The sequence below is a fragment of the Myotis myotis genome, unplaced genomic scaffold, assembly GCF_014108235.1.
Source record: "Myotis myotis isolate mMyoMyo1 unplaced genomic scaffold, mMyoMyo1.p scaffold_m19_p_17, whole genome shotgun sequence".
Classification (NCBI taxonomy): Eukaryota; Metazoa; Chordata; class Mammalia; order Chiroptera; family Vespertilionidae; genus Myotis; species Myotis myotis.
Genome location: NW_023416321.1, coordinates 40,284,115 through 40,308,677, shown reverse-complemented (window position 1 = coordinate 40,308,677; position 24,563 = coordinate 40,284,115). Strand labels below are relative to the sequence as shown.

Here is a 24,563-nt window from a genome sequence, read left to right as displayed (position 1 = left end):
AAAAAAAAACACCCTGGTATTTGACTATTGAAAACTCAACCCTTGAACAGTAAAAGCAGGCACAAACTCAAGAGGCAAACTGTCAGTTGGGGGGAATTTTACAACGTGGAAAACAGTTAATTCTGCTCCTGTCAAGAAGCTTTAATATTGCATATAAGCATAACCAATGGACATAAGACAATGGGGGGTAGGGGAGGCCGGGGGATTGTTAACGGCGGGGAAAAAAGGAGACATATGTAATACTCTTTGTAATACTTTAAGCAATAAAACAATTTTAAAAAATAAATAAAAAAAGAAGCTTCAATAAATTAAGAGAAGAATGAACCAATAGAAAAACATATGCCGCCATTTAAAAATGATTAGAGCCCTACCAGGTGAAATAGTGACAAATTTATTGAGTGAAGAAAGTGAGATGCACCAAAGTGCATAATATTATCCAGTTTTGAAATAATAACCAAAACCCACTGATCCATGTTGTTTCTACTACGCATTCAGGATAAAATTGCATAAATGCATGCATGTGTAATAAAGCGATTTTTCAAGGCAAATACTAACACCAACGGATCTCAAACAAAAGCAAATAAGACCCAAGAAAAAAATTAGCTATAAACCCATCCCATATATTGCAATAAACATTGTGTAGACCCACCCATCCCTTTTTCTATGCTTGTGCATTCTTTTCTTTTTACACAGAATTAAGATCATATGGCTCACACTGTGTTGAGATCTGTCTCTTCTAGTCCATTTTTCTCATCTTTCTAGACATTTGCTGATGCTATTCTCACCCCAAACTGCCCCGTCCTTTAAAAAACCTTCCATTCGCAGCCCCCCACAGAGAGGGGTTGGCCACTCTGAATTTTATCCTCACCAGCTCTCTCCCCTTCCTTGAGGCACGTTTAGGTCTACCTGGTGTGAGTTTGTGTGCTCCTCACCTCTCCCGTTAAACTGGGGAGCTCCTTGGGGGCAGGAACTTTGCCTCTTTCATAAGTGTCCTCGCGGTGCCTAAAATGCACATAGTAGGCACTTCTTAAGTATGGTTGTACAAAAGGGACATAGGCTTCCCATCTCTGGTATTACGTGATTTCAAGATAGTATAGGTCAGTGATGGCGAACCTTTTGAGCTCGGCGTGTCAGCATTTTGAAAAACCCTAACTTAACTCTGGTGCCGTGTCACATATAGAAATGTTTTGATCTTTGCAACCATAGTGAAACAAAGACTTATATTTTTGATATTTATTTTATATATTTAAATGCCATTTAACAAAGAAAAATCAACCAAAAAAAATGAGTTTGCGTGTCACCTCTGACACGCGTGTCATAGGTTCGCCATCACTGGTGTAGGCGAAGGAGTGCTCTAGGAGGTAGATGCTGAGACACTGCACAGCAGGGGTCATATCTGAAGAGCAGGCCCAGGCCTGGGTATCCCTCGGATCAACCAAACCCACCCTCCACCCTCTTCCCAGGGCTCTAACAAAAGCTCAGAAAGGAACCACCCGCACACAGGCCTCAATGTATGATATATATTTATATATATAATTGCTCTCATTTTATTGTACTTAATTCTCTTTTTACAGTAGATCTGACACAGGCATTAAATAACTGCAGAGAGAGACCACTGGGGTGAGGAAGTGCAGGAAAACATGGGGACCCAAAGTGAAGAAACAGATCCAGCAAGAGAAAAAAGGGGAGGGTCCATCTGTGGGTGGGGTGTGGAGGCTGCAGCATCAAAAAAAAGGGGGGGGGGGAGATTAGAGAGGTGAGGAAGTGAACAAATGGCACTGGAGGAGACAGTAAAAGGCCTCTGTAAAGCAAGAATACAGAAGGTCCCTCTTCTACAATTCTATGGGCACTAGGGGGTTGTTTGAAACTGCAAAGAAATCTGAAGGAGACAGAGCCAGGCAATTCAGGGCCTAAATGGAGGGGGTATTTGCAAGTTTCAGGCTAAAATGCAGAGGAAAGGGTAGGCGTTAGTGATCAGTTGATAAATTGCTAAGAGGAACCAGCAAGAGGACGGTGGGGGCAGATCTGGGCCCAGGGAAGCTGGTGGAATAGTCCCAGAGCTGCTGACGTTCCCAAGGTGGCCACTGGGGACAGATCCAAAACGGCCGCCCCTCCCCCAGGGCTCTTGGGAAGTAGAACTTGAAGGATATTCTGGGAAAGCCGACAGGGGTAAGGGAGCCATCTGCAAAAAACAAAGTGGATATTCAGCCTAGGTCAACCCTGCCCCTCTGAGCGGTGCCTATTTGGGCGATAGTACCAGGAAGAGAGACCAATACAGACTTCCAAACCCTCACTCCCAGCTCACACTGTCACCTTAGGAGGATAACTGGGATGTACCAGGAAACAGGGAAAAGACTACGGAGCCAACTGTCCTGAAAAGAGAATGGGGATGGAGAGGAGGTGGAGAAAGACCTACCAGAGAAACCAGATAAATTAAAAGCCACCAAGACAGCGAAAGTGTGTAGTAGGGGAGTGTGGGACATAGGGGAAGGTGACAGCGGCTGCATCAGGACTGGGAGAGTGGAGTGCCCCATTCCTGTCTGGAAGCTAAGGGGTGACATGAGATTGCGTTTATGTGCGCGTGAAGATGGGGAGGCATTTTCTGTATCTCTCAGGGGATAGGCGGGTAGCTGTGGGGACACCCCACTCACAGCTAAACCAGAACCAGAACGTGACCATCTTGGGATCCCACCTTTCTATCTTTGACTGAGTGGGGTTGGGAGAAGATGGTGGAAAATGTGTGAAAGTGGGGAAATCACAACGGACATCAATCAGGCTGGGTTCAGAGGTAAAGGAAAAGGGACATTCCAGAAGCATCCACAGGAAAGGGGGGGGGGGACAGGAGAAAAGGGGGGGTGTCTCAGGTTTTGTTGATGCGGAGTTTGAAGGCCACTCGGCCCGCAAACTTGTCTCGCTCGTCGTCTGTGGCGATGTTGACGGCGTTGATTCGGCATTCCACGTTCACCTCCACGTTGGGGGTCACATTCAGGAACTTCACGGCCACGAGGGGCTGGGTGTAGTTCACCTGGATCAAAGGAGGAGAGTGAGGGACCAGGCCCAGGGCATCTTGGCCTCCTCCTCAAGGAGTTTGCTCCCCTTGAGGAGCCACCGCCCCAGGGCCTCCCGTAGAACTTACGTGGAACTTTTTGCCATAGTAGGGGAAGTACATGAGGTCGATGTTGCCATTGGCAGGGAACATGACAAAGCTACCCAGATTCTCAGCATCTTCATCTCGCTGTGGGGGCACAGGAGGGTAGAAGGGAGAGCTTATTCAGGATGGAAGGAACCCGGAAGCTCACTAGACTTCCCTTTGTTTTTTTCACCCCGGATTATTCTGCCTCAAATCTGTTTCCCTTGAGCTGTGAGTCTGTGTGTGTCTTGAGTGTGAGCAGGAGGAGGTATCCCATCTCTCTCAATAGGTTGGGAAGTCCTAAAGAGCGCTAACGAGCCCTAACCGGTTTGGCTCAGTGGGTAGAGGGTCGGCCTGCGGACTGAAGGATCCCAGGTTCAATTCCGGTCAAGGGCATGTACCTTGGTTGCGGGCACATCCCCAGTGGGGAATGTGCAGGAGGCAGCTGATCGATGTTTCTCTCTCATCGATGTTTCTAACTCTCTATCCCTCTCCCTTCCTCTCTGTATAAAAATCAATAAAATATATTTTTTTAAAAAAAGAGCGCTAACGATACTGAAACCTCCTACTCCACTCCCACCTCAAGTTCTTACCCCACCCTCAGGAATTGGTTTCTAGAGCAGAGCCAAGAGAGAACTGATAAATGAGTTAGGCTCAGTAGAAAGCATGGAGAGGGGTTGAGGGAAGAGATGGCAGGAAGTTTCTAGACAGGACAGAGGTGGAGACAGTGGGGCTCCAAGGACACCTTAGTGGTAGCAGATGGTGCTAACGGATCAGCAGCTACCAGATCCCTAAAAAGAACTGAAGGGCAGGTGAGCTATGGGAGGGAGAGCAGAAGACGTGGTTATCAGGGAATAGAGAAGAAGGTGGAAGGTTAAGGAAAGAAGCCAGAGGCCAGGGCTTGGGTGGAGTCAGGAAAGGGGGTGTCTATCCACATAAGAGCTGGCTTCTGCACCCTAGAGAGAAGCAAGAGGAATAGGATCCCCTTGGAGTTTGATCCATCTTGGAGCCCTCTCTTACCCACTTATCCCTATAGTGATGGGGCCTCTGGGAGCAAAGAAGATTGGAAGAGATGAGTGAATTACATGGAAACCATGATATACAAACAGGTGGGCAGGTGGACAAGGTCCAAAAAGCTCACCTTCCCCACACAGGTAACATTCATGCTCTGGTTTGCTCCTGCATAGAAGTTGATGACCTGGAGTGAGGAGAGTGGTGAGAGTTAGAAAAAGAAGTTGTCAAAGACACAACTTCCAGCCATGGACCTCAGCCTCCAATGGCCCCATCTTTCTTGTTCTCTCAGCGACTCAAACATCCAAAAATCTCTCTAATGCCCATCAGAAAGCAACTGTCAGTAGATGGTGGCCCCAATTCCCTCCTCCATTCTCCCTAGGGACCAAGGTCATGGTTACCCGGTTCATCTTAATGAAGACACAGGGCTGCCCAGTGCTATAACCATAGTGGGTGGGGTCCCCGATGCCAGAGCAGTCACCCAGCTGGGTCCGGTTGAACTGGCAGGCACGTTTCGGGTAGTTGAGGACTCCGTTATCTGGCTGTTCGTAATAGCGCCCAGGGCGGCAGACATCATTCTTTTGGGCTTGGATGGAGTCGTTGTAAGCTAAGGAGGTGGGGGAGAGAGAGCATGGGCCTGATGTTCCACTTCTAGGGTCCCCAACCCCCTGCCCAAGGTCCTGCACAACCACATCTCCAGCCCCACACTCACGCTCCAAGAACTTGTTGAGCTTCTGAACATGCTGGTCCCAGCTTTCAGTGTCACTGACATTGACGACGACATCAAGGTTCTCAGTCTTGGGGCGAATCATCAAGCCTATAGCCAGACAAGGGCAGGAGGGCGGGCTGTATATACGATGTGGGACCACACACAGAGGGCAGAAGACAGATATAGGGAACGCCAGGGTGAGGGATGGGATGAAGATCTAAGATCCTCTTCATGGGAGGAAGAGATCCCCGGGTCACATAGCTCTCAGCTGTGGGAAATGGGAAAGGAAAGCGGACTTCAAGAACTTCCCAGCACATGGTGATTGGGTCACCAGAACCACACCTCTGGGAATTCTGAGTTCTTCTCAGCCTAGGAGTTCCTCTGGGAGGCTGAGGGGCAAAAGAGCAGTTAGAGTGGCTGGAAGTAGAGTCTCATCACTCACCTGGTGTGGCCAGTCGGTCCTGGTACTTGGGGGTATGGTCAGAGACCGTTTGCAGCATCACCCACATGGTGAGGGTGAACATGGCCGTGAGGAAGCCATAGAAGACGAAGTAGAAGAGGAGGATAAAGGCTAGGGAGGAGGAAACGGCGTCAGCAGGTTATCCTGCCACGACCTCACCTATCCCACACACCCCTTTCCCACTCAGAGGCTCTGCTCTGGGAAGGGTCACAGAGGCTCGGGGACATCTCAGGGCCTTCCCCGGGGGAGTGAGATGAGACAAGCTGGAAGCAGGCAGTTGTGCCTGGCGTCCAGCCATGACTCCCAGCCCCCTCCTGGTCCTGGGGCACAGCGAGGCCTGACCTTGTGGAGGCCGCAAGAGACCTGAACTCTCGTTGCTGAGACAACCCCAAGTATAGGCCACAGCGATTTTGCTTCAAATTACATTCCCAACTTCTCAACCATTCATGGCCCCGAAAAAGCACATCTGTTACTGCTGTATTGGTACTCGCGCTTAAAGTTGTACAGCACACAACTTCTGCAGCTGGCACTGGCTACCGGCTCACAACCAAAACTCTCATCCCATCCTCAGAGTGTCGACCCTCACACTCAGCAACATCTTCCCTCTCTCTCTCCTGGCGCCCCACAGAAGCCAAATCTGAGCACAGCTCCTTCCTAACTACAACATCCCTCAGAGGCAGATGTCCAGAACTGTCAACAGTCACCCCACCCCCAACTCACACACGAAACACTCAGGCGAACCTCCCACCGCCTTCCCAGCTGAGAGCAGGTCTTCGGTGGGTATGAGGTGGCTCTATGTCGCTGCTCAGCTGAGTATGGGTACCTGCTGTTCCCACCACTGGGAGCCCCTAGTGACCCAGTGGTTCTCAACCTTCCTAATGCCGCGACCCTTTAACACAGCTCCTCATGTTGTGGTGACCCCCAACCATAAAATTATTTTCGTTGCTACTTCATAACTGTAATGTTGCTACTGTTATGAATCGTAATGTAAATATCTGATAGGCTATATGTGTTTTCCGATGGTCGCGACCCCACAGGTTGCAAAAGACACTTCCCCCAGGAAGCTTCCTCAGATTCTCCCAAGTACTCACGGACCTCTCCAATCCCAAGGACTGGACTTCAGGTCCCTCCGGGCAAGGACTGCGTTGGACCTACCTCAGGGGCCCCAGGTGGATGAGCTGCTGGGGACGTCCTTCGGCCAGTGTAGATGAAGTGTCAGTTGGGTCACACCCTGTACCCGGTGCTCTGATTCCCCAGTTTGACTGTCCCTTTTGGAAGAATTTCACTCCTCACCTGCACCCATGCCCAGCACCGGACCCTCAACCAGACACAGTCCCTCCACACCCCCTGAGTCCTGCCACCCCAACCCCAAGCCACACTAGGCCAAATGATGTACACATCTCACCACCAGACCAACTCTCCCTGCACCTGCGACATCTGAGACAAGCATCCAGCCTCAAAATTCTCAGTGACCCTCCTCCCCAGCAGCCCCCCACCCACAGAGCAGCCACAGATGGCTCCGAGTGCCCCACAGTGGGCCACAGACAACTTCCGCTGTGAAGGATCCCCCTCCTTCCAGCGCACATCCCCACCTCTCCAAGACCCGCCCTCTCACGCCTGTTCCCAGGGTCCAGGGGTGGGCGCGAACTAAAAATAGACGTGTTTGGCTAGCGGGTTGGGAGCCATGGGGAGGGAAGGGGCGTCTTCTGGGGAAGGAGGGCCCCTGTGCGGGGCCGGCCAGCCCCCGAGACCGAGTGCGAGCGCCGCGGTGCGGACACGCGCGCAGAGCCCGCGACCCCCCGCGCGAGGGGGCTCCACGGGGGGCGGGCAGGCGGCCGTGACCTACTTTCTCCGCCTCCGCAGCGCCGGCCAAGGAGATTAGACCAGCGATTTGGTCCCCTCCCAGCCCAGAGCACCGCAGGGGGGTCGGACGCCGGGGACGGGAAAGGAGCTGGGGTGACGCCAACGGGACTTCGTGCCCCTGGGGCATCACCAAGCGGACCCCCCACCCCCCCACCCCCCGCCCCTGGAGCGGCTGCCCCGCGTACCCCAGCTGGTCCCGGTGCGGCCCATGAACTGGTGCGTCCGCGGGTTCCACACGAACTCCTTCCACTCCTCAACCACCTGCCCGCAGCTCTTCTTCTCTTTCTGGATGACCATCTTGGCGGCGGGGGACGAGGACCGCGCGGGGCGGGGGGCTACGGAGAAGCTGGGGTGCGGTGCGCTGTAGCCCCCCTCCCACCTACCGGAATGCTCCGGGAGCAAAGGCAGCCGGAGCGAGGGAGACCCCTTCAGCTATGCAGCTGCTGCGAATTCCGGGGTGCACGGCCACGCGCTGCGGGTTGCTGGCAACGCGGCGTGGGATGCACAGATCCTAGGCCCCCCAACTGCGATAAAAAGGGGGGGTTGTCAGAGCAGGGGAGGATGAAAAGGGGAAGGGGTACGAGTGCCGCTTCACCCCACCTCCTAGAAGCCAAAGGAAAAGGGATGCAAAAATAGACGGCAGCCAAACCGGAGCGAAACGCAGTACAAATCGGGGTGCAAAGAAGCAGAGAGAGAAGTGGGGGAGGGGGCCGCCCCGAAATCCGAGATTCAAAGAGCCTGTGTCGCGGGTTTGGGTGACCACCGGAGAGTCTTCCGCCGAGCAGAGACCGCCGCGCCAGCGGGGATCAGCCGCCGGGTGGGGTGCAGCCGCGCAGTTGGGGGGTCAGCCCGGGAGAGGAGACCCCGGCCCCAGGCTCCGCTCCTCAGCAGTGCGAGCCGGAGGGCGCCGAGCGCAGTCTTTATAGTCAGCAGCTTTGGGGCTGCCCGCCCCTTCCCTCCCCCAGAAACCCCGCCTCCTCGCCGCTGGCCCGGGCACCTCATGCATATGCAAACATGGAGATGTCGGGCCCGCCCCCTGCAGCCTCTTCAGGGCCAGGAGGTCTCGCCCTTACAGCCCCCCAGGTACTGAACTGGATCCGAGTGGGTAGGAGGGTAGAGGCCATGTCTGGGCAGGATGCGGAGAGAGAACCCCGAGAGACACAGAGGCTGGGAGGGAAGCAAACACATGCTGAGATGGGGGACCCAGGCAGGGCGTTAAAAAGAGACCAAGACGCAGGAGAAACACAAGGCAGAATGTGGAAGGACTAGAGAAAGAGCCAGAAACCAAGAAAAGGAGATAAAGGAGACTAGTCAGGCGCTAGACCAGCAGGATGGGAGCTGGAACGGGGCACATGGAGATGGAGAGGCACCACAGGGGGAAAGTCCTCAGTGGGAGCTGCTACCAGGTGTGTGTCCCGCCCCCCAATGCCTCCTTTTCCAGTCCCACAGCCCCTCCTCCCACCACCTGTTTATCCCCAAGTCTCCGGGCTTCTGGGCTCCCCGCACACCTGTTACTGAATCCCTCTCACACCACATCCCAGCCCCAGCACTGCCCTGAGAACCCAGCCCTGGAGCCAGGTCTGCTGGTCCGCTTAGGTGTTCTGCCTCCTCCCACCCTCATGTCTTTTTTTTTTTAATTGTTTAAAGTATTACATATGTCTCCTTTTTGTGTAAGGACACACTTACCTTGTCCTCACTCTGAGTCTCCCAGAACTCCCATGCATGGTGGCTACCACTGACCCCCACGACCCCCATGTCTTAACTCCCCTCATCATTTGCCCACTTGAGTCAACAAACATTTACTGGGCACCTATTCGAGACCTTGTGCAATGTAGCCCTGGAGAGGTAAGGTTGAAGTTCTCTCCCCTCTCCCTTCCTCTCTGAAATCAATAAAAATATATTGATTTTTATTAAAAAGAATAATTATCTTTTTATCTCTCTTTGAATCTTGTCAGTTTTCTTTGGAGAGGTTTTTCTCTCAACTCTCATCCTAAATCCTTGGCTCTAGTCCTCAACAGGTCTCATCTTCCCCTCACACTCTGTCCCTCCAGTCTAGGGGTCAGCTTCATGGACTTGGGATCTGCTCAAACAAAGCCCGTGCTCAGAGTGGCTTTGTGCTTAGTTTAGGCTCTGCTCTCACCATCTTTAAATTCTGCATAATTTTTTTTAATCCTTACCTGAGGACTTTCCCCCCCCCATTGATTTCTAGAGAGAGTGGAAGGGAGGGAGGAGGGGGAGAGAGAAACATTGACATGACAGAGACACATCAATTGGTTGCCTCCCACACACGCCCCTACTGGGCTGGGGAACCCACAACCCAGGTACATTCCCTTGACCAGAAATTGAACCCACTACCCTTGGGTCTGAGGACGGACACTCTAATCACTGAGCAACTGGCGGGGCAATTCTTCATAATTTTGTCTTTGAATTTTTCATTTGTAAGGGAAGTCCAATGGAACAATGGAGCATGAGTTGAGCAGAGACAGTATGCACAAATATGCCATCATGATGCTCCATGAGCACAGAACTCGGATGTAGCCACCATGCATGGGAGTTCAGGAAGACTCGAAGTGAGGACAAGGTAAGTGTGTTATGTCTACACCTGAATACGTGGAAATGCTGAGAGCTGAAGGGCCAAACTTTCCTTTCGAGCAGAACTTTCTTTGAAAACAGGAAGAAGGCAATGTTCTTCTAGGAGACATGGATGCACAAGACATTATATGTTCTTTCTCAATCATACTACTTCCCTGATTTAGCTAGCACTTCTTTTTTAATTTTTATTCATTGATTGATTTGATTTGATTTTAAATATATTTTATTGATTTTTTACAAAAAGGAAGGGAGAGGGATAGAGAGTTAGAAACATCCATGAGAGAGAAACATCGATCAGCTGCCTCCTGCACACCCCCTACTGGGGATGTGCCCGCAACCAAGGTACATGCCCTTGACCGGAATCGAACCTGGGACCCTTCAGTCCGCAAGCCGATGCTCCATCCACTGAGCCGAACCGGTTAGGGCTCATTGATTGATTTTAGAGCGAGAGATGCCCAGGCCGTTGTAGCCCAGTTAGTTGAGCATCATCCTGTGCCAACCGATTGATGTTTCTCTCTCACATCAGTGTTTCTCTCTCTCCCTCTCCCTACCTCCCTCTCTAAAATCAATAAATCTATTTTTTAAAGCGGTAATTGAACAACATTAAATAGCAAATAAAAATACCATGAGAGCCCTGGCTGGTTTGGCTCAGTGGATAGAGTGTTGGCCTACGGACTAAAAGGTTCTGGGTTCGATTCCAGTCAAGGGCTCATGCCTGGGTTGTGAGCTCAATCCCCAGTGGGGGGCGTACAGGAGACAGCCGATCAATGATTCTCTCATCATTGATGTTTCAATCTCTCTCTCTCCCTCTCCTTTCCTCTCTCTGAAATTATATATATATATATATATATATATATATATATAGAGAGAGAGAGAGAGAGAGAGAGAGAGAGCCACAAGAGACCCGAGAGGTAGGCAGGAACCAAATCATACAGGTCCTTGTAGGCCAAAGGGAGTAGTTTGGATTTTAATCCAACCAACACAGAAGCAATTCTAGTGTTTTAAGCAGGGGAGTGACATGACTAAATTTAATGAAAATCACCATGAGGTGCAAGGATACCAGTTAGGAAGGCTTTGCAGCAGTCCAGGGGGAAGAGTATGGATGGCTTGGACCAGGTCAGCAGGGTTGCAGATGGAGAGAAGAGGCTGGGTTCAGGATCTACTTTGAAAATGCAGTGACATGAACAGTGGGGATGACAGAAAGAGAAACCAAGGCTAATGCTTAGGTTTTGTTTTGAGCAGTTGGGCTGAAAACTCTTGTGTGTATTTTATCTTCTTAACCAGACTGTAAGCTCTTTGAAAGCAGGCCTTTGTCTTAGACTTTGTGTATATCCTCTAAATCTAAGTCTCCACAGAGCTACCGAATATAATGTCTGGCTGCTGAATGGGCTTAAACATGGAATGGCTTCTTTTACAAGAAACCTCAGGGCCGAAACCGGTTTGGCTCAGTGGATAGAGCATCGGCTTGCGGACTGAAAGGTCCCAGGTGCGATTCCAGTCAAGGGCATGTACCTGGGTTGCGGGCACGTCCCCAGTAGGAGATGTGCAGGAGGCAGCTGATCGATGTTTCTCTCTCATCGATGTTTCTAACTCTCTATCTCTCTCCCTTCCTCTATGTAAAAAATCAATAAAATATATTTAAAAAAAAAAAAAAGAAAGAAAGAAACCTCAGGAAAACTACTTGTCCGTTCCTTCGCCGGGCAAGGAGCATGAAAAAGGGACAGCCTCAGTCTGGAGAGATGAGGCCGGGACCCTACCCTCGGTGTACGTAGTCTGGCTAACGCAGGCCTGGTTGTGGCCTCCAGGCTGCTGGCTGTCTCTGCCCTGAACTCAGGATCGCTTGGAAAAGAAAGAAGGAATGTCTCTGTGCGTTTAGCTGGGCCCTGGGGTGAGGGTGAGAAGCCTTTACTTCTGTCTATACCTCCTTCTCCTGGAAGTGGGGACCACCATGAGGAGGTGGGGGATGGGGAGGAGGGTGCACGCTACCAAACGCTCCATTGCTGTTCACAGGAGAGAAAAGCTGAGACAGGGCTGGCAGGGCAAAGAGTCATTCTAGATCTCGAAACTCTTCCTGGAACACCGCCCTCCCTCCCGCATCTCCAAAAAGGGAATAGGAGCGCCCGTACCCCCTCTCCCATGTCCAGAGCCAGTTAGGAAGTCTATGCCCTTGATCATTCTACCCCCACCCCCCACCCCCCAGACCCACACAATCCCAGGGACTCAGCTGTCTGGGTTCCAACAACATGGGTCTTTGCAGAAACAAGAATAAGGAAAGAAGAGAGTTCTGAAGCATAGATATGGGGAGAGGGAAAGTGGGGAGTGTTATTTAATGGGGACAGAGTTTCAATTTTTTGAAATAAAGGCTTCTGGAGGTGGGCGCACTCTCCCTCTCCAGAGCAAGCCCATGCCTGCCTTTCCTTCCTCCGCCTCCCCCCCCCCCCGCCCCGCCCCCAACGTGTGTTACCTTTGCCCTTCCCTCTCCTAAGCTCCAAGGGCCCTTCTGCCTCTGTAACTTGTTTTCGGAGCCTATGCAGCCTTGCTGGCTCACTTCAACCGCCTTGTAACTTTCTAAGTAAACTTTCTCTTATAATTTAAGGGGGGAAAAAGAGTTCTAGAGATGGGTGGTGGTAATGGCTGCACAAAACTGTAAATATACTTAATGCCACTGAATTGTACCGTTAACAACGGTTAACATGGCCCAGCTGGTGTAGCTCAGCGGCTCAGCATGGATCCACGCACCAAGAGGTCATTGGCTTAATTCCTGGTCAGGGCACATGCCTGGGTTACAGGCCTTGATCCCTAGTGTGGGGTGTGCAGAAGGCAGCTCTCTTATCAATGTTTCTATCTGTCTCTCCCTCTCCCTTCCTCTCTCTCTGAAATCAATAAATATATTTTAAAAAATGGTTAAGATGGCCAATTTTGTTATGTGTATTTTACTACCGTTTAGAAAATAAGTAAATACAAAGAAAAACAGATGTTCCCTCGCTGAACAGATCAAGCTCCAATTCTTTATCAGGACTTACAAGGCCTCTCACAATGAAGCCCATGGAACATGCCCAGTTTACCCTTCTATCTCTACTGCCCCTGGTTCAGCCACATCACACACTGTTCCTCATCTTTTATAAATCTGCAGGCTCAGACTTGTATTTCAAGAAATATGCACAAGGCCCTGGCCAGTATGGCTCAGTTGGTTGGGTGTCATCCCATGCACTGAAGGGTCGCTGGTTGGATCCCTGGTGGAGGACCTGCAGGAGGCAACCTACCAGTGTCTCACTCTCACATCAATATTTCTCTTTTTATTCCTCTCTCTAAAAATCAATAAAAATATTTTTTAAAGAAATATGCACAAGGCTAATATCAATAAGAGCAACATCTCCCATATATTGAACACTTTTTTTTTGTGGTTAATCCTCACCTGAGGATTTTTCCCCCCGTGGTGGTTTTGTTTACTTAATTAATTCATGTTTATATATTTTTATTGATCTCAGAGAAGGGAGAGGTATAGAGAGATAGAAACATCAATAATGAGAGAGAATCATTGATCAGATGCCTCTTGCACGCCCCACACTGGGGCTCAAGCCTGAAACCCGGCATGTGCCCTAACTGGGAATCGAACTCTGACCTCCTGATTCATAGGTTGACATTCAACCACTGAGCCATGCTGGCTGGGCTCCTTTGTTTGTTTAATATTTTTTTATTGATCTCAGAGAGGAAGGGAGAGAGATAGAAATTTCAGTGATGGGAGAGAATCATTGATTGGCTGCCTACTGCATTATCGACCCTGCAACCCAGGCATATGCCCTTGACTGGAATCAAACCCAGGACCCTTCAATCCACAGGCCGACACTCTATCCACTGAGCAAAACCAATTAGGGCTACTTTTTTTTTTTTTTTTTTTAGAGAGAGAGAGAGTAGAAAGGAGGGAGGGAGAGAGAAGCATTTCTCTGAGAGAAACACATCTATTGGTTGTCTCCCACAGATGCCCAGATGAGGGGGCCGGGGATTGACCCTGCAACCCAGGTACATGCCCTTGACCGGGAATCGAACCCGAGACCCTTCAGTGCTCGGGCCAACGCTCTAACCACTTAGAAACACAGGCCAGGGCTTGAGCACTTTATGCCAAGCACTGTGCTAGGCATTTGACCTACATGATGTCATCAAATCCTCACAGCAAGCCTATGAGTAGGATAACTTGCCTGTTTTGTAGATGGGGGAACGGGAATTTAAAGATATTTAATAATTTGTTCAAGTTTGGACCTCCCATAACTTACCTCTTTGATGATCTTTAAGAGAACTTGCAAACAGGTTCCTTGGCATGTCATAGAGATCTCTACTGAAGCATTTAACATGTCTATCTATCTTCCAAGACCCTGGTTCTCCAGGGCCAGGACCAAGTCTTATTCATTTTTATTTAGAGACCCTGTGGACCACCTAACACAGCACTTGGCATGTTGTCAGTAGCCAATAAATGTTTGTTGAAAGAAACAAAAAGAGAGGTAAGGAGGGAGGAATGAGGGACAGAGGGAGGGAGGTTCAGAGAGAAGGAGGGAAGAAGGAAGGGAGGGAGGGAAAAGAAGAGAGGCAGAAAGGAAGGTGGAGTGAGTGGGTAAACCAGGCCTGGAGACTGCAGGGTATGCTGCCAAAGTCCGGAAAAATTGTTCGGGGTGTGCAAGAGGCAGGGGACACTGGGCAGGCATTGTAGGTGCCCTTGGTGGGGGCCTGGCAGACTCTGTGTCACAGCAAAGTCAGTCTTAATGAAAGAGTGTAGACAGCTCTGAATGGTAATCAGGAATCTTGGAATCTAGGGCAGGCTGCAGAAAGAGGTTGGGGGCATGGTGTCCTGAACAGGTCGGGTGGAGGGACGAGAGAAAAGCCAGCCTCATGACACAAGGTCAGCAAGCTGCCACTCAGAACCAGCCCGTTGACGGGGACTCAGGTGTGCCAGGCCCTTTACCCTCTCTGTTAACTGGCTCAAACCGGAGGCACGGGGACCGGCTTCTTTTCATTATTCAGGTCTTTGCTCAAGTGACATTGCCTCAGAGAGGGCTTCCCTGACCACCCAGCTAATGCTGCCTCTCCCCTACCACCTATTACATTATTTTATTTTATTCCTTTTATAGAGCTAACCACTATCTGAAATCATCTTTTTTTTTTTTTAAATATATTTTATTGATTTTTTACAGAGAGGAAGGGAGAGAGATAGTTAGAAACATCGATGAGAGAGAAACATTGATCAGCTGCCTCCTGCACATCTCCCACTGGGGATGTGCCCGCAACCCAGGTACATGCCCTTGACCGGAATCGAACCTGGGACCCTTCAGTCCGCAGGCCGACACTCCATCCACTGAGCCAAACCGGTTTCGGCTGAAATCATCTTATTTATTTCTCTTGTTGATGGGCTGTCTGGCCACCACTGCCCTATTTTGTGAGCTTCATAAGAGCAGATTGTGTCTCTCCTTGTCATCAATGCATCCTCAGTGTCTGCAGCTGCTCAATAAATATCAGTTTAATAGACATATTCAAGTGACCCAGGCTGACCCTGAACATTGCACAGGAACCAACCAGAGTTGAATCTGGATTCCCTGTCCAAGCTGAGGCCTCGCCTACAAAACCACACCGTGACTGGGTGCAGGTAGCTGTAAGACCCTGCAAACTCGAGATTGGGAGGGTCCCAGGAGGGGCCTAGGATATGTGTCTTCTACCCTACAGACGCTCCTGGAGCCTCCTCACCCTGGACTCATATAGATAGGTCTTAGCTGATCCCCGCAGAAGGGGCCAGCAGGACCAGCAAGTAACTCACCCTGTAGCCTGCATTACTGGGAGGAAAATCCTTATTAAGCAAGGAGGCTAGGATACTATGGGGTCTGGAAATGGGGAATGGGTTAACAATTCTTTTTTTTTTTTTTAATGGGCACCAGGACCAATGATTACCAGCCGCCCAGCTCCCAAAAAATTATGCTTCCAAAATCTCTTGATGTCGATTCCACACATAAAGCAATCAAGCTGCCCTACGTGTGCCACTCATGACAGAAGCCCTTTTTGGGGTTAACAGTTCTTGAGAGGGAGGAGGACTGAGAGATTGGGATCCAGGGTTGCAGTCCCAGGGCACCCTAAGGAGTTGGGAGCTTTGGGCTAGGACACAAGGATTTCCAAGAGGGCTAAAGACTGGGAGATGGAGCTAGGTGCTGGGGGCGTGGGCATGAGGGTTTCCCAGGGAGCAGAGGCTTGAAACAGGAGGGTGCACCTGGGAGGTGCTGAGGGCACCAGGATTCTCCAAATATCTGGGGGCTGAGGGCTGAGTCACCATATTCTTTAACATCATGCCTTAGCAGCGGTTCTCAACCTGTGGGTCGCGACCCCTTTGGCGGTCGAACGACCCTTTCACAGGGGTTGCCTAAGACCATCCTGCATATCAGATATTTACATGACGATTCGTAACAGTAGCAACATTACAGTTATGAAGTAGCAACGGAAATAATGTTATGGTTGGGTCCCAACATGAGGAATGGTATTTAAAGGGCCAGAAGGTGGAGAACCGCTGCAGGGCAGAGATGCTCCTGAATCTGTCCGTTTTTCCCAGCTATGACCAGCATAAGCCAGTTCTTGCTTAATAGAGTAGAATGCAAGTGACCAAGACTAGGAGAGATAGAGGCGGCCTCCTCCCAGTGCTCTCCTCCCTCTTTCTTTCTCCCTACAGCCTCCACCCCTTTTCCCCAAATCCCTGGCCCCATCTCTCTATGACCCTCTCATGCCCCCTGCTGTTCCTTCCTTGAACAGCAATGGCCAGTCTAAAGGACAACAGAATTCAATCTCTTCCCTTTCCTCCTGCCGGACCAACCCCTTAGGACCATCCTCAGAGAGGGGCAGCTAAAGTCCCAAAGGGAAGGGAGTAGCCCTAGCCGGTTTGGCTCAGTGGATAGAGCGTCAGCTTGTCGACTGAAGGGTCCCGGGTTCGATTCGGTCAAGGGCACATGCCCGGGTTGCAGGCTTGATCCTCCAGTGAGGGGCATGCAGGAGGCAGCTGATGGATGATTCTCTCTCATCATTGATGTTTTTATCTCCCTCTTCCTTCCTCTCTGAAATCAATACAAATATATTTTAAAATAATAATTAAAATAAATTTCACCTTAAAAATAAAAACAAAGGGAAGGGAGTAGATATCTGCTGGAGAAGGAGGTGGGTTCCTGGTTCCCAGGAAGTGATCTCTAGCTGGTGTGTGTGTCCGCGGGTGCTGTTGCTGGGACCTCAGCCTGAGAAGTCACTGCTTCCTCAAGAAGCTTCTTTCACCCCCAGTCTGGGTTAAGGCTCCTGGTCTACAAGCTTTCTTAACTCCCCGACTGCTCCTTTATGGCATTATCAGAGTTTCTAATTATCCACTTATTTGTTAGTCTTCGATGAATACATGCCTTCCCCAGGGGACCATGAGCACCAAGAGGGCAGAAACCAGGGTTGTTTGTACTCATCAATACAACATGACTGGTACATTGCGGCTGTACAATAAATATTTGTTGAATAAATAAATGAGTGACATTCAAAGGGAGTTCTTAGGTGGGGATTTAATGGGTGGTGTTAGTGGCATTGCCTGGGCTCTGGGGACAGCTGTGAGTCCAGATGTCCTGGCTTCTGCTCAGGGCCCGATCCATGTCTAGCCTCTGGTCTTGTGCCCAAAGGCCGTCCAAGCAAAAGGAGGCAGAAGAGGCCTCTCCTAGAGGGAGGTGGCACGGAGGGGGCATTAGGGGGGTTCGGATACTGAAGCTCCTCCCCACTCTTCTTCTTTTCCCCAAACTAAGTTTTTTTAAAGCACTTCCTCCCACTGCCCCCTGTCCTCTCTCATCTTGTGAAAATGTTTCTTTCCCCTAACAATGAGCCCCTTTCTTATCTTCTCCCCTGCCTTTAGCTGTTTCCAATGGTGTGAGGAACTTGAACAGCACTCTCTCTTACCTGGCAAAGTCCCCAGGAAGAGACGCCCCTGGGGGTGGGCCCAGAGGCGGAGGAGGGAGTCAAGGCCCCCCGGAGGCAGAGCAAGGATCTTCTTTGGCCCCTGGCTCAAGAGCACTTTGGACACATTCAGCTTCAGCTGAAGAGGGAGTCCCAAGACCAGGGGCAGATCCAGGCCTGGCCCGGACCCATAAGACAGCACCACCTTCTGCAGAGTGTGTGGGACAGGGACAGAAGTGAGGGAGGAGAGAATGAGCCACATCTCCTCCTGTGGCCCCACCTCCTAGCTGCCTTCATTCTGCCTCTTAGCCACACTTCCTATCTCCTGGCCATTCCCTCCTCCCAAATCCAGCCTCAATTCTCCCGGCTTGACCTTCCATAAAGCCACACCCACCCCAAGTAAATAATACAATCTAAATAAAAGCTGTTTGTGGCCCTGGCTGGGTGCTCAGTTGGTCAGGGCATCGTCCCAGACACCAAGGTTGTGGGTTCAATACCCGGTCAGTGCAAGAATCAACCAGTGATTGCACAAACAAATCGATGTTTCTCTTTCTAGCTCTCTCTCTCCACCCCTCCCTCTCTCTCTCTCTAAAAAAAGTCAATAATAAATGAAAAGAAACAACCAATGAATCCATGTGTAAGTGGAACAACAAATCAATATTTCTCTCTCTAAAAAAAATCAATCAAAATAAATAAATAAATTTAAAAAATCAATCAATAAAATTTTTTTTTAAAATAAATAAAAGCTGTCTGCTTGGTGTCCCCAACCTTAAGGTGTGTCCCTGGCTCCCTTAAGCCTTCTTAATATTGACATTTTGACGTCCCCTTCCCTCCACTGCTACCAGGTGCCACCACAGGCAGTGCCCTTTCTTACTTGATCTTGGAGTTGGAGGCTGAGCCAAGAAGGGTTTTCTGGGGTCCCCAAGGCAAGGAGGTGGCCAGAGCCCGCTGCCAGCTGGAGTCCCAGGTTCACAGAGAAGGCCCAGGGCTCTACGTGAGGCTGAGGAATATCTGGGGGGAGAAACGATCCTCCTGAGGCCTCAAGGCTAGGGATTCATGGAGGAAGGGGGATAGCGGTGGAAGGAGATGGAGGAAGGCAAATACAGAGATGGCCAGGGAGGGGGAAGACAGCCTTTACCTTGGAGACTGAACTCTGCATGAGTTCCTGGAGGGAAGAATATCCCAGGTTGGGACTCTACAGTACAGTTTCTGAGGCCAGTGGGGGCAGACACTGAAATCTGGGCCTGTGGGTCCAGCCAGCTATCCCTGCGCAGGCAGGCATCCAGGGCAGGTACGAGCTGGAGCCCGTGGTGGGAAGGGAAGACACTGGAAGTCAGAATTAGGACACCTGAGCCCGGTCCCAGCCTCCCCACTCTCAGTTCATTCCCCTCCAATACACAAGCGTTTGGCCTCCCCCAGGCAACTCTCATCCCATCCCCTCTTCTCAAAAGGGGGGACTTAAATCCCCATGGCCACCCAGTCAGCAGTGCTTTACCAGCTTGGGTCATGGTTCCCACCCCTGTGATGCAGTTACCGGCAGCCGGAGGTTGGAGGCGGGGAACAGCAGTCCCCCAAGTGCAATCCTCATGACGGGCTGGGGCTTTTTGGCCAGAGGCCCAGCGACCTGTCTCAGGTGCAGCACCTTTTCCTTATCCACCTCCAGCACCACTGAGTCCCCAAGGATCTTCACTTCTACCTGCAGAAAGGAGGGGAGAAGCAAAATCGGAAACCCCTGAGACCCGTCTCCACTGATTTCTTCAGCGTCAGCCAAGTGCAGTGGAAAGAACATGCACTTGAAGAGTCTGCTAGCATCCTTGGCTCACTTAGGACTTGTTACTTATATACTGACTCAGCTTTAGAATTCCCCTTTGAAATAATTGGGGTTTTGTGCAGATTAAACTAGATGACAATGGTAATGGGATGCCCAATGACTTGATTCTGTTTCCCTTACTCAGATCAGCTCAAGACACCCTTCTCCTCAGGACCAGATCTGGCTTACCTGGTGCCATTTCCCATCATCCAGCCGGGGGCCAGCGCCCACGGTAAGCTGGGCCCAGGGGTTGTGCAGTTGGATCTCAGGCCTGCCCTCTCGAAGTCCCAGCACAAACCAGTCATCCTTTGGGTTGGTATCACCATAAAAAAGCACTCCCTCTGGATCCCAGGTTCGAAACTCAAAGGAGGAGGAGGCTCTGGAAGGACACAGAAGGAAGGACTGTGTATGGGGTGTATCTTTGAAGGTCTTTGTGGGGTTTGGGGAGGTGAGGAGGTAAGGGAGAGAGAAGGACAATGAGATAGGGAAAAGAGAAGAGCTGATGGAGATGGTAGGTGAGGGGACTAGGTCAAGACTAGGTCAACCCCATACTTTGTGATCTTGGTGAGGTTAAAGATCATGATAGAGACAGGCTCTTGTCCTGGGCCATTGCTGAGGTGCACAGCAGGAGGGTCCTGGATCCCCTATCAGAGAAAGAAAATAAACAAGCTGGAATAAGGGCATGCCAGAGACAGACAGAGGAGAGGCAGTGTTACAGGGCCAGAGGAGGAAAGATAGAAAGAGGGCAGCTCCTTTAAACACATGGGCTGATTACCCTGTCCTGTTCCTGCACCTGGGTGGGAGTGATCTGTCTCAGAGCCTGTCCCTGGTGGTTATGAGATGGCGGCGGCGGCAGCAGCAGCAGCAGCAGCAGCAACCAACACGATTTGGCCAGGGGGCCTCCGCACTCCATAATCAGCCGGATGCCTCTCTGTGGCTCAGACAACTCTGGTGAGAATGCGCAAGAGCAGGCAGCCTTGCCCACGGTCGGTGGAAGGTTAAAGGTTGCTCCGGGGGGAAGAAGAGGAGGGCAGGAGACAAGGGCACTGACCCTACCACCCTTCTGAGGGGCCAAATAGGGTGAGGGACAAAGTTCCCACTACCCTCCCCCACTGCTGAGAAAGTTTGAGCTGGGAGATGGCATCCCACTCTCCCTGTCCTCTAGAGCCTGACCTGGGTCCTCCAAGCCTGCTGTCCACCCGGGGAGGCTGCCAGGACAGGCCTGAGGGTAGAAACAGTCTCGTCCTGCTCCTCAAGCAGCACCCCAGTCAGGACTAGAGCCACGACCCGGAATCCCAAGTACCTCGCTGAGTGACTGTGGGCAGGCCACTCTGCAGTTGTGCATTAGTGTCCTTGTCTATAGAGTGTGCAAAATGATGCCTACTTTATGTGGTCACTGTGGGTGAGGATTCATGGAGACAATGCCGGCACAGTGCCGGGTATCTGCTCAGCGCCTCCCTCACTGTTTTCCCAGGCCTCGGAGGCTGGCCTCATAAGGAGGTATTGTCCCTGAGTGTGATTTAGTGACCACTAAATTATCTTCTTTTATTCACTTATTACAAGGCCTAGCCATCTACCAACAGAAAGTCATCACCCTTTCCCTGACCCATTTAAAAATTCAATGGCCTCAGAAAAGCCACCCAAGAGCCATAGTGAGACCTAACCGGTTTGGCTCAGTGGATAGAGCGTCGGCCTGTGGACTGAAGGGTCCCAGGTTCGATTCCCGTCAAGGGCATGTACCTTGGTTGTGGGCACATCCCCAGTAGGGGGTGTGCAGCTGATCGATGTTTCTCTCTCATGGATGTTTCTAACTCTCTATTCCTCTCCCTTCCTCTCTGTAAAAAATATATTAAAAAAAAAAAAAGAGCCATAGTGAACAGCTTTCGGAGCTGGTCATAGGCCTCACCAGGGTCTGCGTGGGCTTGCACGGTGAGGGTTTCGCGGATCATCAGCGCCCACTTCATTCCGCCGTGGGATCCCCCCGAGGGGGACGCGGCAGCCCGTGTCCGCAGCGAGGGAGGCGCTGGCAGACAGACCTTGACCGCTGCCCCGCGCCCGGTCACGAGACCCCGCCGCAGGGAGCAGGGCTGGGGGCGGGGACGTGCCTGTTCTACACGCTGATTGGCTGGCGGGTGCGCGCCTGCGGCGCAGAATTTAGGGGCCCCCAGAGCAGCGAAGACAGCTCCGCCCGCTACTCCCTCGGCCCCCCGTAACCGGAATCCGGTTTCCGCTCCCCAGCCCGCGGACCCCGCGGCTACCTCGCTCCCCGGGCTCCCCGGACCCGGATTTGCAGACCCTTTAAAGGGTCCCCGTTGCCCTTCGCTGGGCCCTGCAGAACGGAAGGGGGGGTCCTGGACTTCGGTTCCAGACGGTGGGGATCGGGATGGTTTTCGTGCAGATCCGAGAGGCCAAGGAGGGAGACTGTGGACATATTATGAGGCTGATTCGGGTGAAGTCTGCGAGCCCGAAACCGGGGTCTCACAGAGGGTCCACGTCGGGCTGGAGGGGCGGAGAGGGTGCGGAGGAGGTGGGAGCTGCGGGAGAGGTTTGAGGAAGGGGGGAGGAGGTGGGAGTTGGGGGAGGAGGTGGGAGCGGGGTGGGATGAGTGGAAGCCGGGAGGGGGGCAGGGGGACGGGAGGAGCGCGCCCTGGGTCCTCGCGGAGCAGCGGGGCCTCCTGCGCTAACCCGGCTTTGTCCCCCGATTAGGAACTAGCCGAGTTCGAGAAACTTTCGGATCAGGTGAAGATCCGTGAAGAAGGTTGGGGCTCAGCACCTGGGTCCTGACGGAGGCCGGGAGGAAGCGAGGGATGGGTTCCCTAGGCATTAGCTCCAGGCTGGGCACACACCCAGGCCCCTTTTCTCTCTTTGTCGCAATTACGATCGGTGCAGACTTGAGGGCAGATGGCTTCGGAGAGAATCCTTTCTATCACTGTTTGGTAGCTGAGAGCCTTCCGGGCCCCGGGGAATCACAGGGTAAGACACACCTCCCCCCTGAGAGGTCTCCTCTCCAGTCAGCCTCGGGGGTGTCTCCCATGGCACCCAGTGACCTCACCTCTCGTTACTCTCTCTTTTTCAGGGCCCTGTGTGGTGGGCTACGGGCTATACTACTTCATCTACAGCACATGGAAGGGGCGCAACGTTTATCTGGAAGACATCTATGTTAAGCCGGAATACCAGGGTACAGGGCAGAGGCCCAGGCTGGGGTGGGAGGAAAGCAACCCTATAGACCTGCCCACCACCTAATCCCAGCCTATGGCCTTTTCTGATCCCCTTCAACTCACACCATCCCTCTTTTTGTCTTCTTCCTCCCATATCAGGTCAGGGGATTGGTTCCAAAATTATCAAAAAGGTGGCTGAGGTGAGGAGGAAGAGGAGGCTACACGCCAGGGGCCCTGGAAAGGCAACGGTGTATGGGAGGCACGCAGCTGGAATGGAGGGTGAGAAGGCCTTTCCCAGGAAAGTTAGTGATGTCTCTTCCCCCAGGTGGCCTTGGACAAGGGCTGTTCCCAGTTCCGCCTGTCAGTCCTGGACTGGAACAAGAGGGCCATGGACTTGTACAAGGCCCTAGGAGCCCAAGATCTGACGGAAGCTGAGGGCTGGCACTCCTTTCGCTTCGAAGGAGAGGTGATGAGGAAGTTGGCAGGAAAGTGACTTCACCCCTTGGGGATCTGGCTCTATTTGAGCTTCTCCTTCCCCACCAGTTCCAGCACTGAGTATCTCCACGGCCAAAGGCCTTCCGAAAGGAAAGAAGAGTTAGGAGTGCATATTCCTGAAGCTCGTAAAGAGCCAGAATTGAGGGAAAGGTCTTTCCACCTCCTGACTGAGGATGAAAAATAAATGATAAGTACTATCTCTTGATGCGTTGAGTAGAGAAGTTGTTGACTTGATATGCTTCAGCCACTTGAATAAATTTCCTCTGGTTAGTGGATGTTGCTCCTGGGGGTAAAAGTGGGACCAAGATGACTTTCACCATCAGTGGGCCAGATTTCTTGGCTCTGGCAAGAAATAGAGAAATTAAGAACAAGGGGCCAGCTCAGCACATCAGGCTTATTGGTCACACTGGGGACCCAGACAAAGGCCTCCGATGTCTGCATGAGCTGCGTGAGATCCAAGACTTGAGGCAGGCGCGGGGAGCAGGCTGCCACCTGGTGGTAGCATTTCAGGGGCACTGGGAAGGCTCACTTGCCCTAACTGAATATTTATTTATTTATTTATTTATTTATTTAGAGGAAGAGAAAGAAACATCCATATTCCCTGACTGGGGATTGAGCCTGCAATCTTGGTATAGTGTTCTAACCAACTGAACTACCAGGTGGCCAGTTGTCCTAAATTTTTTTATTATTATTATTATTGATTTTTTACAGAGAGGAAGTGAGAGGGATAGAGAGTTAGAAACATCGATCAGCTGCCTCCTGCACACCTCCCACTGGAGATGTGCCCGCAACCAAGGTACATGCCCTTGACCGGAATCGAACCTGGGACCTCTCAGTCTCCAGGCCGATGCTCTATCCACTGAGCCAAACCAGTTAGGGCTGTCCTAAATTTTAAAAATCAACTTAGCTAGTTAGTGCTCTTTCTTTTTCAAAAGTCACAAAGCGCCGGGCCGGAGTAGTTCATTCGGTTGGAGCGTCATCCCGTGCACCTGAAGGTTGCCTATTCGATTCCCTGGCCAGGGCACGTACCTGAGGTTTGGTTTGATCCCTAGTCTGAGAGTGTTCGGAGGATAGCCAATTGATGTTCTCTCGCTCCCTTTCTCTAAGCTTGTGCATGTCCTCAGATGAGGATTAGAGGTGAAAAAAAAGTCCCAAAGACTTTATTTTCAGTTTAGCAAAACCAAAACAAACCTTTAGGACTCATGGAGAGGAATGAATAGGCTCATATCCTAATTTCATAACATTTTATTACACAAGTAATGTAGGTTTGTTGTAGAAAAATTGGAATGTAAATATAAAATAATAGAATCTGTATCCTAACTTACCTAATTATATTAGCCCTTTGGTATCAATTCTTCAGATTAAAAACAATTTTATTTTTACTTGAGAGAAAGAGA

At 51.2% G+C, this 24,563-nt stretch overlaps 3 protein-coding genes and 1 non-coding gene across 9 annotated transcripts; 1 reads left to right on the top strand and 3 right to left on the bottom strand.

The window, feature by feature from the left end:
* Positions 1–1,501: 1,501 nt before the first annotated feature.
* ATP1B2 (ATPase Na+/K+ transporting subunit beta 2) lies at positions 1,502–8,106 on the bottom strand. Its single transcript, XM_036341910.1, has 7 exons — positions 7,359–8,106; positions 5,293–5,421; positions 4,854–4,958; positions 4,543–4,748; positions 4,272–4,328; positions 3,137–3,235; positions 1,502–3,025 (listed from the first exon to the last, which is right to left on the bottom strand). Exons 1-7 carry the CDS (start codon positions 7,468–7,470, stop codon positions 2,861–2,863), a joined length of 873 nt encoding a protein of 290 aa, XP_036197803.1. The 5' UTR covers positions 7,471–8,106; the 3' UTR covers positions 1,502–2,860.
* Positions 8,107–15,672: 7,566 nt separating this feature from the next.
* Positions 15,673–15,806, bottom strand: LOC118672565. The gene has a single exon (XR_004973125.1). It is a non-coding gene; the product is annotated as a U11 spliceosomal RNA (small nuclear RNA).
* Positions 15,807–17,269: 1,463 nt separating this feature from the next.
* On the bottom strand, positions 17,270–21,581 carry SHBG (sex hormone binding globulin). 5 transcript variants are annotated; one of them, XM_036342080.1, is made up of 9 exons: positions 21,420–21,581; positions 20,289–20,461; positions 20,066–20,157; positions 19,703–19,892; positions 19,238–19,399; positions 18,842–19,001; positions 18,578–18,714; positions 17,707–17,911; positions 17,276–17,470 (listed from the first exon to the last, which is right to left on the bottom strand). In XM_036342080.1, exons 1-9 carry the CDS (start codon positions 21,475–21,477, stop codon positions 17,322–17,324), a joined length of 1,326 nt encoding a protein of 441 aa, XP_036197973.1. In that variant the 5' UTR covers positions 21,478–21,581; the 3' UTR covers positions 17,276–17,321. The 5 variants fall into 5 exon arrangements, with proteins under 5 accessions (XP_036197978.1, XP_036197973.1, XP_036197975.1 ...); XM_036342082.1 differs by having other exon boundaries at positions 20,289–20,489; positions 21,420–21,569; XM_036342084.1 differs by having other exon boundaries at positions 20,289–20,444; positions 21,420–21,553.
* Positions 21,582–21,750: 169 nt separating this feature from the next.
* On the top strand, positions 21,751–23,371 carry SAT2 (spermidine/spermine N1-acetyltransferase family member 2). 2 transcript variants are annotated; one of them, XM_036342130.1, is made up of 6 exons: positions 21,751–22,040; positions 22,220–22,271; positions 22,403–22,486; positions 22,590–22,691; positions 22,831–22,871; positions 22,997–23,371. In XM_036342130.1, the coding sequence occupies exons 1-6, from the start codon at positions 21,897–21,899 to the stop codon at positions 23,162–23,164; spliced, it is 591 nt and encodes a 196-aa protein (XP_036198023.1). In that variant the 5' UTR covers positions 21,751–21,896; the 3' UTR covers positions 23,165–23,371. The 2 variants fall into 2 exon arrangements, with proteins under 2 accessions (XP_036198023.1, XP_036198024.1); XM_036342131.1 differs by having other exon boundaries at positions 21,753–21,962.
* The last annotated feature ends 1,192 nt before the right edge of the window (positions 23,372–24,563 follow it).

Coding starts and splice junctions, on each gene's coding strand:
- ATP1B2 (XM_036341910.1), bottom strand. CDS start 7,470: ATGGTCATCCAGAAAGAGAAGAAGAGCTGCGGGCAGGTGGTTGAGGAG. Junction 5,422..7,358: donor CCGCACCGGGACCAGCTGGG/GTACGCGGGGCA, acceptor CCTCCTCCCTAG/CCTTTATCCTCCTCTTCTAC. Junction 3,026..3,136: donor ACTATGGCAAAAAGTTCCAC/GTAAGTTCTACG, acceptor CCTTTGATCCAG/GTGAACTACACCCAGCCCCT.
- SHBG (XM_036342080.1), bottom strand. CDS start 21,477: ATGAAGTGGGCGCTGATGATCCGCGAAACCCTCACCGTGCAAGCCCAC. Junction 20,462..21,419: donor GCAAGCCCACGCAGACCCTG/GTGAGGCCTATG, acceptor CATTCTCACCAG/AGTTGTCTGAGCCACAGAGA. Junction 17,912..18,577: donor GCCTCCAACTCCAAGATCAA/GTAAGAAAGGGC, acceptor CACACTCTGCAG/AAGGTGGTGCTGTCTTATGG.
- SAT2 (XM_036342130.1), top strand. CDS start 21,897: ATGGTTTTCGTGCAGATCCGAGAGGCCAAGGAGGGAGACTGTGGACAT. Junction 22,272..22,402: donor GGTGAAGATCCGTGAAGAAG/GTTGGGGCTCAG, acceptor CGATCGGTGCAG/ACTTGAGGGCAGATGGCTTC. Junction 22,872..22,996: donor TTATCAAAAAGGTGGCTGAG/GTGAGGAGGAAG, acceptor CTCTTCCCCCAG/GTGGCCTTGGACAAGGGCTG.